Source organism: Eschscholzia californica, unplaced genomic scaffold, assembly GCF_041429995.1.
Source record: "Eschscholzia californica isolate CP2 unplaced genomic scaffold, dmEscCali1.0.p SCAF_1, whole genome shotgun sequence".
Taxonomy (NCBI): domain Eukaryota; kingdom Viridiplantae; phylum Streptophyta; class Magnoliopsida; order Ranunculales; family Papaveraceae; genus Eschscholzia; species Eschscholzia californica.
The window spans coordinates 77,686,034-77,699,067 of record NW_028238198.1 but is presented as its reverse complement, the minus strand read 5'-3'; the positions used below and the strand labels follow the sequence as shown (position 1 = coordinate 77,699,067).

The 13,034-nt window shown below is 38.4% G+C and overlaps 1 protein-coding gene across 1 annotated transcript; it reads left to right on the top strand.

Annotated features, from left to right (window-relative positions):
• The first annotated feature begins 7,760 nt into the window (after positions 1–7,760).
• LOC147569421 (uncharacterized) lies at positions 7,761–11,847 on the top strand. The gene is made up of 5 exons (XM_086655906.1): positions 7,761–8,294; positions 8,673–8,828; positions 9,459–9,793; positions 9,913–10,603; positions 10,972–11,847. Exons 1-5 carry the CDS (start codon positions 8,120–8,122, stop codon positions 11,451–11,453), a joined length of 1,839 nt encoding a protein of 612 aa, XP_086512032.1. The 5' UTR covers positions 7,761–8,119; the 3' UTR covers positions 11,454–11,847.
• Positions 11,848–13,034: the final 1,187 nt, after the last annotated feature.

The following is a 13,034-nucleotide window of genomic DNA, read 5'->3' as shown; positions in this document are numbered from 1 at the left end:
TATTACATATCATGGAGACCTACTCCAAATTTTCGGGTCAGAGCGTCAACTTCAGTAAATCCTCCACCCACTTCAGTAAAGGAGTGCCCACAAATGTGAGGAATGTGTACACATCTCGGCTCCAGGCACCTCAAATGAATGATCAGTCAAAATATCTTGGATCATTCATACTCAAGTCCGGAAACAAAATAAAGAGTCATCAATGGTTAGAAGATAAATATATCAACTCATTATCTAATTGGAAACAAAAGTTCATCACTCAAGCAGGAAGAACGGTACTTATAAAATCTATACTCTCTTCCTTTTGTACATATCCTTTTAGTTTCCAAATTGTGCCCCATACAGTGTTAAATAGACTTGAAAAAGTCGAAAGGAATTTCTGGTGGGGCCATGACACAAATGAGAGGAAGCTTCATTTCATTAGATGGGATATATTATGCAGTCCAAAGAAGAAGGGTGGTCTGGGTATCAGATCACTCAAAGAGGTAAATGAATCCCTACTTGCAAAGATGACTTGGACTCTTATAAACAAACCAGGAAGTACTTGGGTAAAATTGGTCAAATCAAAATATATACAAGAAGATAGTTTTTGGGACTCTCAATGCCCAAAATCATCTTCAAACTTTTGGAAAGGTATCTTGAGCACAAGAGAAGTAATGTACAACAATGTTATGTGGATTATAGGCGATGGTACAAGGGTTAAAATAATGAAGGACCCTTGGATTCCTAATATCCTAGGCCATAAACCAAAGTGCATTCAGGAGCTACCTCCTCATATATTTTGGGTTGCGGATCTTATCATCACAAACTCAAGCATCTATAAATGGGATGAGGATATGCTGAAAACATATTTCGAGGATGAAACAGTACAGGCGATACTAACTATCACCATCCCAAACCATCAACAAAATGATAAACTAATATGGACCTGTGTTGAGAGTGGAAAATTTTCCACAAAGTCTTACTATCAGCAAGTTAAATTGAATCCGATAGTCTCAGAAGATGCATATAATTTCCCTTGGTCTATTTTCTGGAAACAAAATAACATGGCTCCTAATATCCAACTATTTATATGGAAATTGATACATGATGGGCTCCCAAACTTAACAAACATTAGTAGTAGGGTAGGAGACATACCAAATTACTGTCGACTCTGTGATCGACAGGAGATAGAGACCAGGGATCACTTATTTAGTACCTGCAGCAGATTTAAGGAACTTATAAGTTTAATCAACAATCCAGATCTATTGAATCTAACTGAAGATCTAGTCGGAACTCTTAAGAAATTTCTACTGAAGGCTAAGGAAAACAAATTTTGGATTGATGCAACTTACCTACTGTGGACATGGTGGAAGACCAGGAATGATGTCATCTTTAATGATATCCCCCCTAATATAATAAGATGCTGGAACCAAACGAAGGAATCTCTCAGGTATGTTCCTTTTACTCCTGATTCAATTAACCCTACTCAAGTTTTGCAGGATTCGCAATGGATTCCACCGCCAGAGAACAAAATAAAGATCAACTGTGATGGATCTTTTCGATTCAATGGTGGTTCATGCGCAGCAGTAGCTAGGGATAGCGCAGGAAACATACTCAAGCAAAAATCCAAGCTCATATCACCATCGACTGCTCTAGAAAGCGAAATGGAGGCCATCATTCTAGGGTTGGAAGTAGCAGCCGAGATGAGGTTGGAAGAATTTATAGTGGAGACGGACTCTAGGGTTATGGTGGACTTAATCTCCACCCCAGATCCAACGATTCCTTGGCGAATGTGGACGGCTGTGATGAAATTAAGGGTTTCGTTCTCTGTAGCCCACGTGGAAATTAGGCACTGCCCACGTTTGCACAATCGGCTGGCGCATGATTTGGCTGCTTCATGGTTCGATCCCCCGAGAATATAACTTCCTCAATCAGTCCCTGATGTTAACTTTTTTTACAGTTTGATCCCTATTATGTTCTTGAATTTATGTCTGGATTAACACTGTAATCTCTTTGGGTTTAATATATTTCCGTTTCAAAAAAAAAAAAAAACAAAAAAAAAACTGATATTTCAGCCCCACTGTATACTATTACATCCCAACATACTTTGTTATTGGGGGAGGGGGGGAGATTTTATAGGCAATGTCCAAAATTGTTAAAGGCAATCTCCCTAAAGACAATCCCACTAATGATTAGAGCCAATGTAGTTAATTGAGGGCAATGCTTCAATTAAGTTTGACGTAACAGCATAATTGACACCGCTAGGTCATTTGACTGGAAAAGATCTCCGTCTAGCGACTTTCAACCAAAAGAATTAAATTTCTTCCACCTCATTCTCCTTCTCATTTTTTCTCTTCTCATCTCTCTCTCTCTCTCTCTAAGTTCTCCATCGCCAGTAGGAGCCCCGGCGAAGGGGAACTCCGATAAAAGGTTTCTGGTCCGAAACCCTTCATTCACAACGGATGAAGTCTTCATTGTTTAATTCTTTCATTGATAATAGGATCATGGTAGTGGTTAACAATGGAGGATGCTTTCCTCATTATCTTATAATGGTCATCTAAGTCCAACCTTCTCAACATTGGGAAGAAGTCTGACTGCATTGACTGCATTGAATGCATAGAACAATGAATAGTGCTTGGACATGTTCTTCTTCAGGACCTGGCCTTCCGTTCTCGCTTCCCTTACCGAGGTACCTCTTGTTAAACATCAACTTCCTTATAGCATTCCCACTGTACATCCTACAAACAGTTCTGACATCAACAACTTTACCTGGTGCTTTCAAGATCAGACTGCTTCATGTAATTGCATTGGTTGTAGATGTAGAGGACTAGGTTATCAACTTCTTGGGATCTCTTGTAGTGAAGTCAACGGAGTCTAGCGGGGCAGAAAACCTCAGAGGCTACCACCCTTCTCATCTTCTTCCACTGGTCTTCTTCATCTTCTCTTTCTGTTCTCATCTTCTTCACTGATCTTCTCTTTCTCTTCTTCTTCCAAATCTGGAAGCTCTTCGTGAAAGCAAGGGTTTCCTGATCAACCAGAGTTCCCTTCGTCGGGGATCTTGCAAGCAAAGGTGAACTTAGAGAGAGAGAGAGAGAGATGAGAAGATAAAGAGAAGAAGGAAGAAAAAATTAATGTTCATGTGGGCGATCAGAAATGGCGGACGACTACTTTTTGACGGAAAGAAAAAAAAGAAAAGTGGGTGAGAAACACCCTTAAGTTTGGGCATTGCCTTTAACAATACCTAGTCTACTTGTTTTGACCAAGTCTTGTGCGAAAAACACATTGCCTTTAACATATTTAAGCATTGCCGGTCTGCCTCATTGTAAAGGCAGCTGCTTAAAAAGAAAGGTAGGTGTTACCGGCAAACAACAAAAAAATTTGGGAAAAAGTGGAAAACTCAAAAGCTATTTCCCAAACTGATGCAGGGGCACCCGGCATGGAGACTAATTCCATGACCGGACCCGGTCATGGTCCAACCGGCCAAGGAGAGAGGACTTAGAAAGTTCTTATTTTAGTATGTTTATTAATTAATTTTGGTTTAGGAATTATGCTATTTTAATATTTCCAATAATTGGAAAGGTCCAGAGTTAGTCCAGTTATTTAGGCAAGTTGCAGTATTTAATTATTTAGGAATTCTAATTCAAGTCTATCTAGGAAAGTCCAAAACCCTATAAGAGGGATATCTAGTTTGTCTATTATTTTCAGATTTGAGAGAAAAACCCCATTGAAGTTTTAATAAAGTTTATTATTTAGAGTTATTTGATCTTTAATTTCATTGTTCTTATTTAGTTATTTCATATCTTTAATTCCGCTGCGTTTCTACATCAAGTGGTATCTAGAGCCATAATTTTTTTTTTCTTTTCTTCATCACTTTTATCATCATGGTTAATACTACTACTACTACACCAACTAAGGAGAAATCACCAACTTTCTCTTCTGAATGGGACAACATTAAAGAAGGGCTATCTGCAGGAAGAAAATTGGAAGAAGGGTTCAATGAGTACAAGAAGGAAACAACAGAAAAATTCGACAAAATCGATAAAAGATTCGATCAACTCAATGACTCAATCACCATCATCTCCAAACAACTTGAAGGTATGTGTAAAAACCAAACTCCACCTCCTACCACTATCACACATCAACCCTCACCACTAACGGGCACCACCACCACCACAACCACTCGGTTTCCCCCTCTAGGTTTCTCCTCCGAACCGACGACACCACTCTTCGGCCACACCATTAGCCACCCTCCACCGATTATAACACCACCCTTCACCACCTCCTATTCACCAAACACATTTTTTCCAACACCTAGCTACCCCCCCTATACCCACTCTTCAACACCACCATCATTCTCCTTCCCCGAGCCGACGACAACACCACACCGACCACCACCCGAGAGCCACCTCTCGGCCGATCACAATACCCTCACCACTCCACAAACCAACAACCGAAACATCACCAACCTAACCCAACCAATTGGCCCTTTAGGAACCGTTACGACCCAACAAGACCCACGTACCCTTTACCCGTATAACCGATACCCATCATTCCCAACAAACCCAATCGAAACCAACCCACCGTACCATCAACATCACTACCAATACAACCCTCATACCGAAACACGATCAACCACCACACCTTTTGATCCGGTCACACCACCTTCACAACACCGTCGCCCCCTTGAAACAGAACCACACCACAACCTCCCTTTCCAACCCGACAACACTACCAACCAACGTCATCAAATCCACCCGGTCAACCGAAACCGAGACCACCTCTCCACCAATTCTCTAAACCGTGACCTTACTACCACTCTCACCCGTCCAACCAACATACAACAACGACAAACTTTGGGAGTACAAAGCAACCAAACCGAACGTGATCACTACATTCCACCCACCGACATCGAATCTCCAAATCCTAGTTCATCATACCGTATTCGAATGGAGGTACCTTCATATGATGGTTCGATTAATATTGAAGATTTCTTGGATTACGTCTCTAGACTTGAGATATTTTTTGATGTTATGCAAGTTGAAGGCCCTGAACAGGTACGTTGTGTAACTGGTTATTTATCTAAAACTGCTCTTACTTGGTGGAAACAGGAATCTGAGAATCGTCGTTTATTAAACCTTCCACCTATTTCTTCTTGGTTAGAATTGAAACCATTAATGTTCTCCCGTTTTCTCCCTCCGGATTATGAGAACCAACTATGTGTTGATTATTTACGTTGCCGCCAAGGAAGACGTTCAGTTGAGGAATATGCTTCGGAATTCCAAAGACTTATTACTAGACTTAATCTCCCAGATTCAGAGTCAATGAAAGTAGAAAAATTCAAGGACGGACTTCGTAATGATATTAAAGATTTGGTTAATTTGAGAGCTTTTAATTCGGTTTCTGAATGTATTAGTGTAGCTCGGTCTTTTGAATCTGATTCACGTTCAATTTTTCGAGGACATAGTACGAGAAATCAAACAGTCAGAACTCTACCAGATGAATTAGATCAATCAAAGCAGGCGGAAGACGGTACTAAATCACTAACAGAAAATCCTTACAAAAAGCCTCCACCAGTTAAGTGTTATCGTTGTTTTGAAACAGGCCACTATTCTAATGCTTGCCCCTCTCGCGGTAAAGCTAATTTGGTAGAAAAGAAACCTGATTCGGATACAGATGAGGATCAATTTGAACGAATTAACACTATTCCCGACAATGGTGATAGGGTTATGTTACTCACTCGACGAGTTCTTTTCACACCTTTCAAGAGGAATTTATCTCAACGAAAGAATTTGTTCGTTACACGGGGAACAGTACTGAATAAAGTTTGTACTATTGTGATTGACAATGGTTGTGTAGAGAATTTGATTTCTACTAAACTAGTCAATTTCTTGGGTATTCCTACAGTGATTAAATCAACACCATATAAAACAGATTGGATTCAGTCCGGTACTACTACAAGAGTTGATCATATGTGTACTATTAATCTTTCTATTGGTTCTTCTTATGTGTCTACAGTTAATTGTGATGTTACAGATATGGATTTATGCCACATCATATTAGGGCGGCCATGGCAATCTGATGTTGATGCCACTTACCGTGGTCGTTCGAATGTTTATGAATTTCCATGGAAGAAGAAGATTGTGACATTATTACCAATTGAAGATGGATCGGAGGAATTACATTCTCTTCACAAACGGTTCGGGACGAACCTCTTGAGGGAAGAGGATGCTGATGCAGGGGCACCCGGCATGGAGACTAATTCCATGACCGGACCCGGTCATGGTCCAACCGTCCAAGGAGAGAGGACTTAGAAAGTTCTTATTTTAGTATGTTTATTAATTAATTTTGGTTTAGGAATTATGCTATTTTAATATTTCGAATAATTGGAAAGGTCCAGAGTTAGTCCAGTTATTTAGGCAAGTTGCAGTATTTAATTATTTAGGAATTCTAATTCAAGTCTATCTAGGAAAGTCCAAAACCCTATAAGAGGGATATCTAGTTTGTCTATTATTTTCAGATTTGAGAGAAAAACCCCATTGAAGTTTTAATAAAGTTTATTATTTAGAGTTATTTGATCTTTAATTTCATTGTTCTTATTTAGTTATTTCATATCTTTAATTCCGCTGCGTTTCTACATCACAAACACACTCTTCAATTAGCAGAAAGAAAGTCATCGATCGGAGTTGATCGGTAACGGGCGGCAACTTTTTTGCCTCTTCTCTTTCTCTTCTCTCTAAGTCCGGCGAAGGGGCTCTCTTCTTCGCCGGAACTTAGAGAGAGAAAGAGGAGAGAGATAACAGAGAGAGAGAGGAGATGGCCAGTTTGGTGGTGGAGTTCCCCGACGGTGGAGTTACCCGACGATAATGGTGGAGGTCGTCGGAGTTGATGGTGGCGTGAAGGAAGATGGAGGAGGAAGAAAATAAAAACATTAAAACTGGGTAGTGTTTGGATGAAAAAAAAAAAATTTCCACCCAAAAAAGTTTTCCCCAAAATATTTTCTTATTTCCCTGAAACGTCGACAAAAAAAAAACAACTGCTTCGAGGCATCCAAAGTTTTTGTCGACGAGAAATAAAGACTTAGTCAATCAAGATGGATTTAGAGTGAATAATTATTGTTTAGCTCCAAAATTTAGTTATCTATTTTTTTGTGTCTTAATCTTCGTCTTTACCTCTCTCCTCCATCAACTTTCGACCATCACTACCATTTCTAGCCACCATTTCCAACGACTACCTCACTCTCTCTTTTGCTCTATCTCAATGTGTGTCTCTCTCGCTGTCTTTCAGTCTCTATCTCGTTGTCTCTCTAGCTCTTTTTCTCTCTCACACAATGTGTCTATCTCTCTCTCTTGTTGTGCCTTGGACTCCGTGCCTGACTCCGTGCTCGCCCAATTACGAGATGAACATTATACATCTTGTGATCGTGGGCGACCAACCACGAAATCCTTTCACTAGATATCCTCCTTGAAGTTTGGTTCTGACAAAGGCAACACTTCCCTTCTCCGGTGGGTGTGTGTAGTGATTAACAAAACAGACAATATATCTTTAGTGAGGTCTTTTAAAATCGTGGAGACTCAGAAATAACAAAACAGACTATATATCATTAGCAGTCCGAGAGATTGGTCCCTGCTGTCATATAAGTGATATTAAATTCTTAATTTAATTTCCCAATTCTTACAACACTATCCAATATACGTTGCCACGTATACCGTTAAAGTCCCACATCAGCAATGAGAAAAGCAAGTAGCGACAAACTTCACGGAATACTCGAACTTAACGGAGACATCGTCTGTTAAGACGGAAGTATCTCCCCTTTCCCGAAAACTATAAATACGTACTCTTTCTCCCCAAATTGAAGCCCTAGAAACCCCATTTTCATCTCCAGCGCCTCCATCCCCAAAAACAAGCTTTAATCTATGAAACAATCTTATAAACCAACAGAGTATCCATCTTACCCCACTTTCTCTCTCTAAATTTAGTTGAAAAATCAACTTTTTCTGCTTGTTTTGAGTAATAGAGTTCACTGGGGGTTAAAAATGGCGTCATTTTTGTCAATTATACACTTTTTAAGATGTGTGTCGAATCAAAGTTGTAGCTGGTGGTTTTCTTGATCTCTCGAGCTAGGGTTTATATTTGGGCAATGGATGCTGTTCAGTTGAGTCTTTCTTCAAATGATGTCTCTGATTCGAAGATGTTTGGGGTTAAGGGGTTTGGTAGGGAAGGATTATTAGTCAGGGAAGGCGAGAATCAGGAATCAACAACTTCTATTCCGTCAGTTCCTATTGGATCTGGAGTTAATGCTCGTAGCAATAAAGGTTGATTTTTATTTTTATTTTTCTGTTTTTTCAGTAGTGTCTTGATCTTTTGGGCTGAGTTTTCATTGATTTGCTTTTCAATTCCCATTTTTTATCTGGTTATAGTTGTTTTTGTGTGGTAATCAGGGCATGCATCCATGAAATTGAAGTTTGGGTCTCTGTCTATGTTTTATTGTGTTTAGAGAAGTGACAGAACTATTTTAGGTTAGATTTGTTGTTGATACAGTTTATCAAAATCAACATGATATTTGTATGGTACCAATGACCAATGTTCTTCTAGTATTTCATACAGATTTAGCATGTTAAGCTCTAATTGTTGTCGACTTTTAGCATTTTATTCTTACAGTTTCTCTCTTTAACTTGTATGGTTCATTGTAGATAAATCTCGAGCCCATAAACAGAAGCATGGGTTAGACGGAAAACGTGGTGATAGAAAGAACCCTAAAGCTCCTATGAAGAATAAACTTGACTCTTTCTTTGCAAAGAATAGGCTGTCTAGCAATAACTCATCTTCAGGGGGAAATGGTATTCTTGGTAAGCATTAGATACGTAATATAGATATCCATTGGGGTGTCATGTTGATTTTTTTTTGGGCGCCATATATATGTATGTATATATATTATTTTCTTACTGTTTTTGCTTAAGCTTATGTATGTATTTTGTGTGTGCTTCTCGCTATATAATCTGTTATGTTGAATTTTAGATCTCAAGTGCCTCCTTCCAAACTAAATTCATGAGATATCTTCAATTCTTACTTGCCATTCTAGAAAATCGTGGGAGATTCTGTCATAAAGTTGAATCTGTTTTAAGACATTGATGTTTAATGTTTTTAAGTAATAGGACAATGAAAAAGAGTAGTTAGATATATTTGTGATTCATCTATTAACATGATATTAAAATAACCAGATACTAACTACTAGCTGTTGACAAATTTGGAAACCCCGGAAACTCTCATTTAGTCATTTTGATTTTGTTAGTATCAAATTTTGTTGTTTGCATAGTTGTGTTTTCATCTCTAGTCTTGATATATAATGTAAAAAAGAATCAAAGACAGCCCATTTTATTATGTAGTTTAATGCTGTGACTTGTGAAAGAAACACACGAGTTTTAAAGTTGTCTATCCAACTAACCAAGCATTATTACGATTCGCTTAATCTGTCTCAGGAATATATGGTCTCAAAACAGATACCCATGCCGTTACAGAGCATCTAGATGATCTGTCACTGAAAGAACTCCTCGATGGCAGTTACAAATCTCCTATCTTATCCCAGGATAAAGAGAAGAAATTTGGCAATACAAACGAAAACCTTCTACATTCAATTCGAAAAGTCCGTTCTATACTTCGACCCCGAAGAATCGTTGGTTCACTTAACAATGTTGAGGTAGATAGTGGTTTCAAAAATATGGAGACCGGCCTACGGGAATCAGGTCCATGTGTGGCTAACAAAACGGACTCCGACGAAAGGGATGACGTGGCAGAAAGAAATTCATCAAGCAAGGTGAGAAAATACTTGGGAAAATCTGAAATTGCAATCTTTTATTGTGTCGCTTCAGTTTAAAGTTTGGTTTGTTTTGGACTTGTACTAATTGATTACATTCTCAATCTCTTAACCTAAAGGTTGAGGATGCTTCTAATGAGCATGCAAATCCTGCTGACTCTGATGCCTCCCTTCTTCATCAACCAAATGTCATATTGGAAAAATTAGGACTTCAACCAGCAAAGGATTTGGAGTCACTCTTAATGGATTTGTCCAAGCCTGCTGTATCTGCACGAACTACTCATGATTTACGGGCAGGCAAGTCATTACCTTATAAAGGTAACATCCCGCCGTTTTCTTGGTCACATTCTTATACTGGTTCTTGTAAAAGTAACCTGGATATGAGCAAATTGACGAATAAGAGCACAAGCCAAAGTAGATGGGTGAGAATTGGGAGCACTGGTTGCACTCAACGGGAAAATGCAGATTGTTTTTCAGATTTGGACTTGTTTGCATGTGATCATAATCTAGTTTCGCTAAGCCAATTAAACTTGGGTCTCTCTAAAAATGATACAACTCTCAAACATGTTCGACTTCCTTGGTCTGACATGGGCAGTCTGGGTCACCATCCAACAGAAAAAGGCAAGTTGAAGTTCGGAGAAAATGATGCAGTTTCAGCGAGTTTTCTGCTAAATAAGTTACATCTTCAAGACACCAAAGATAAGTTCACCGAGGAAGACCAGTCGAAAAGAAGGAAAAGTGGAAGTTATTATGTTAGTGGATGCAGCCAACCTCAATTGCAGTTACATGAACCTGAAAACTCAAAACAAGGTAATGTAACATTTTATTTTTGTTCTGATAAGCTTTTCATGCTTTATTTCTACAATCTGTTAGTTATCCAAGATTATCTGCGCGTTATAAGTTTATAACTTGAGGTAGATAAACTGTGGGAATTTCGGAATTCCTTTTCAAGCCGGTTTTCAAGGATAGTTAGCCCAATTGATTCTAATATGGTACCACATCTAGAGTTTCAAGGATGGGTTGGGACTTCCTATGTCTTAACCCTAACCATGCGTGAATGAGGACTGCCAGGTGACCCCGTCCCTAGCATTGAGCGGGCGTAGCATTATTCCACATTGCCCGGGCGTTAGAATTTACAATCCAATTATTGTTCCATAATTTATCTTTATCCCTGACAGACGAGCATTCTCCTCGGTTATTGGCTGCTGCTGAAATACTTCACGAGATCAGGTTTTCAAGCATTCAGAACCAGAGCAGTGAAAAAATCAAATGGCCGAAAAAACTTTCTCAAAAGGCAATGAAAGCTCGAAAATCAAGATCCCCATTGCGGAAAACTGAAGTTACACCCATCACACCAAAATGTACAACAGGCCATTCTGACGAGGTCATGAATCTAGACCGAAGTACACCATCAAAGAAACCAAAGTTCACCATCACCAGTGAAAGAAAGGAAATAGTTCAAATTAGCAACAATGGAAAAGCACCGATGAAATGGTCAAATCCTACTACATCAAGTAGATTAGAAAAGGGTTTAGTTTCAGATACAAAGAAGTTAAATACCAGTCGGATGAAACTGCTAAAACCCTTCAACAACAGTCAACAGAAGATGCGGAAGCCATTATTTATTGATTGGGCTCGAGGAAGGAACAAGAAAGAGTGACAGGTACTGTATCTGATACCAAGTCTATATCTTAATGGTCGTTGTAGATTATTTAACGGCCAGAATGGTTAGATCATTGTATAATATCAGTGGAGACCCGAGAAGATTGAATCAGGAGGCGATCCTGAAGCTGTTCAGGATATCGTTGTCAGAAAAAGCTCACCTTCTCTGTGACAGTAATATATACATATATATGTCTGTGCATGTATATGATTTCTCATTGTGTATGTAAAAAGTGGTTGGACTCTTTGGAGGCTAATTAAGGGAAATTGGCTTAAGTTTTACATAGACCATGGCTTTGGTGTTCATGCTCATGGGGCTTGTAACCTAAAACACTACCACTGCAATTTGCACTTATTAAATCTCAATATAAAACCCATTAATTTTTCTCCCTTTAGACCATAGACTATCCTAATTACACTTGGATAAAAAACAAAGTAGAGAGAGAGAGATAAGTCAGATAACCCTTCCAGTCTTAGTAGCATTCTTCTTCCACAGTCTTACTAGCAACTTCATTCAATTTCAATTGCACTAAAATTTCATCTTCTTTTTTAAGCTTTTACCTAAAAGTTATACTTCCTTTTTAATTTTAGGTACTAATAATTATACCAAATTCATGGTTGATTTATTTATTTCTTTATTAAACAAAAGTACTTCTACCAAAATTCACAAAGTTGTTGATTATCAAATGACAAACTTACTTTATCCACAAAAAGTAACTAGTTTAATGTAGGCTTCTCAAAATGAATCAATGATACTAAACACATAAATAAAATCCAACTATTCATAGCTTAGTTGGTAAGGCATGTATATTGAAACTGTGGAGGTCCTAGGTTCGATTACCCATTGTCTAACATCACTGAAACTGAGCAAGCTCTATGTAGTTTGAGTTTGTTAATCCGCTCCACCAAACAAGCAAGACAAGCCATAAGTTGATTTAACCCATAGTTGAAACTGGGATCAACTGTTTAAATTGGAGTAGAGAATTTAGGGTTAACTGAGGAAAAAACGAGACGATGATGAAACTGAAGGAGCCCATGATTCACATTTCATAGTGGCCTCCAAGTAAAAAATAGTAATTTGGCTCCATGAATATCTGTTTTTTTTTCTTCGTAATCTTCAGTGAAACTAATATGATGAAACTTAAATCCAGATCGTATGAAAAACGAAACCCTAGAGAGAGGAGAGAGAGAGATGATGATTTAAGCTCGATGGTTTGTTCAGATGGTTGACGGAAGTAGTAGATTGAGGACGTTAAGAAAGATTAATTAAGGGGTTAAGGGACAGGATGCTTGGAAAACAATCGGTGCCTGTAAAATTTTCAAATTCGGGGCCGCGTTTTAATAACTCCTTCCGATTATAGTTTTTTTTGTGAATATTTTTGGCAACGCGTATCTCCAAAATCTATATGCATTTATGTCTTGTAACGACTCCACTTTGCTTACAGAGGAAGCAAGCTGACAAACTATCTTGTCTAACTTTTTTTTTTTTTTTTTTGTTGAAGGATCTTGTCTAACTTAAGAAAAAAATTTTGTTGAAATGTTAACTTAAAAACTTACCATCAGTATATCCTATGAAAGT

Bases quoted from the DNA above. Each gene is read 5' to 3' on its own strand.
- LOC147569421 (XM_086655906.1), top strand. From the start codon at position 8,120: ATGGATGCTGTTCAGTTGAGTCTTTCTTCAAATGATGTCTCTGATTCG. The intron at 8,295-8,672 runs GTTGATTTTTAT...GGTTCATTGTAG, and splicing joins TAATGCTCGTAGCAATAAAG to ATAAATCTCGAGCCCATAAA. The intron at 9,794-9,912 runs GTGAGAAAATAC...CTTAACCTAAAG, and splicing joins AAAGAAATTCATCAAGCAAG to GTTGAGGATGCTTCTAATGA.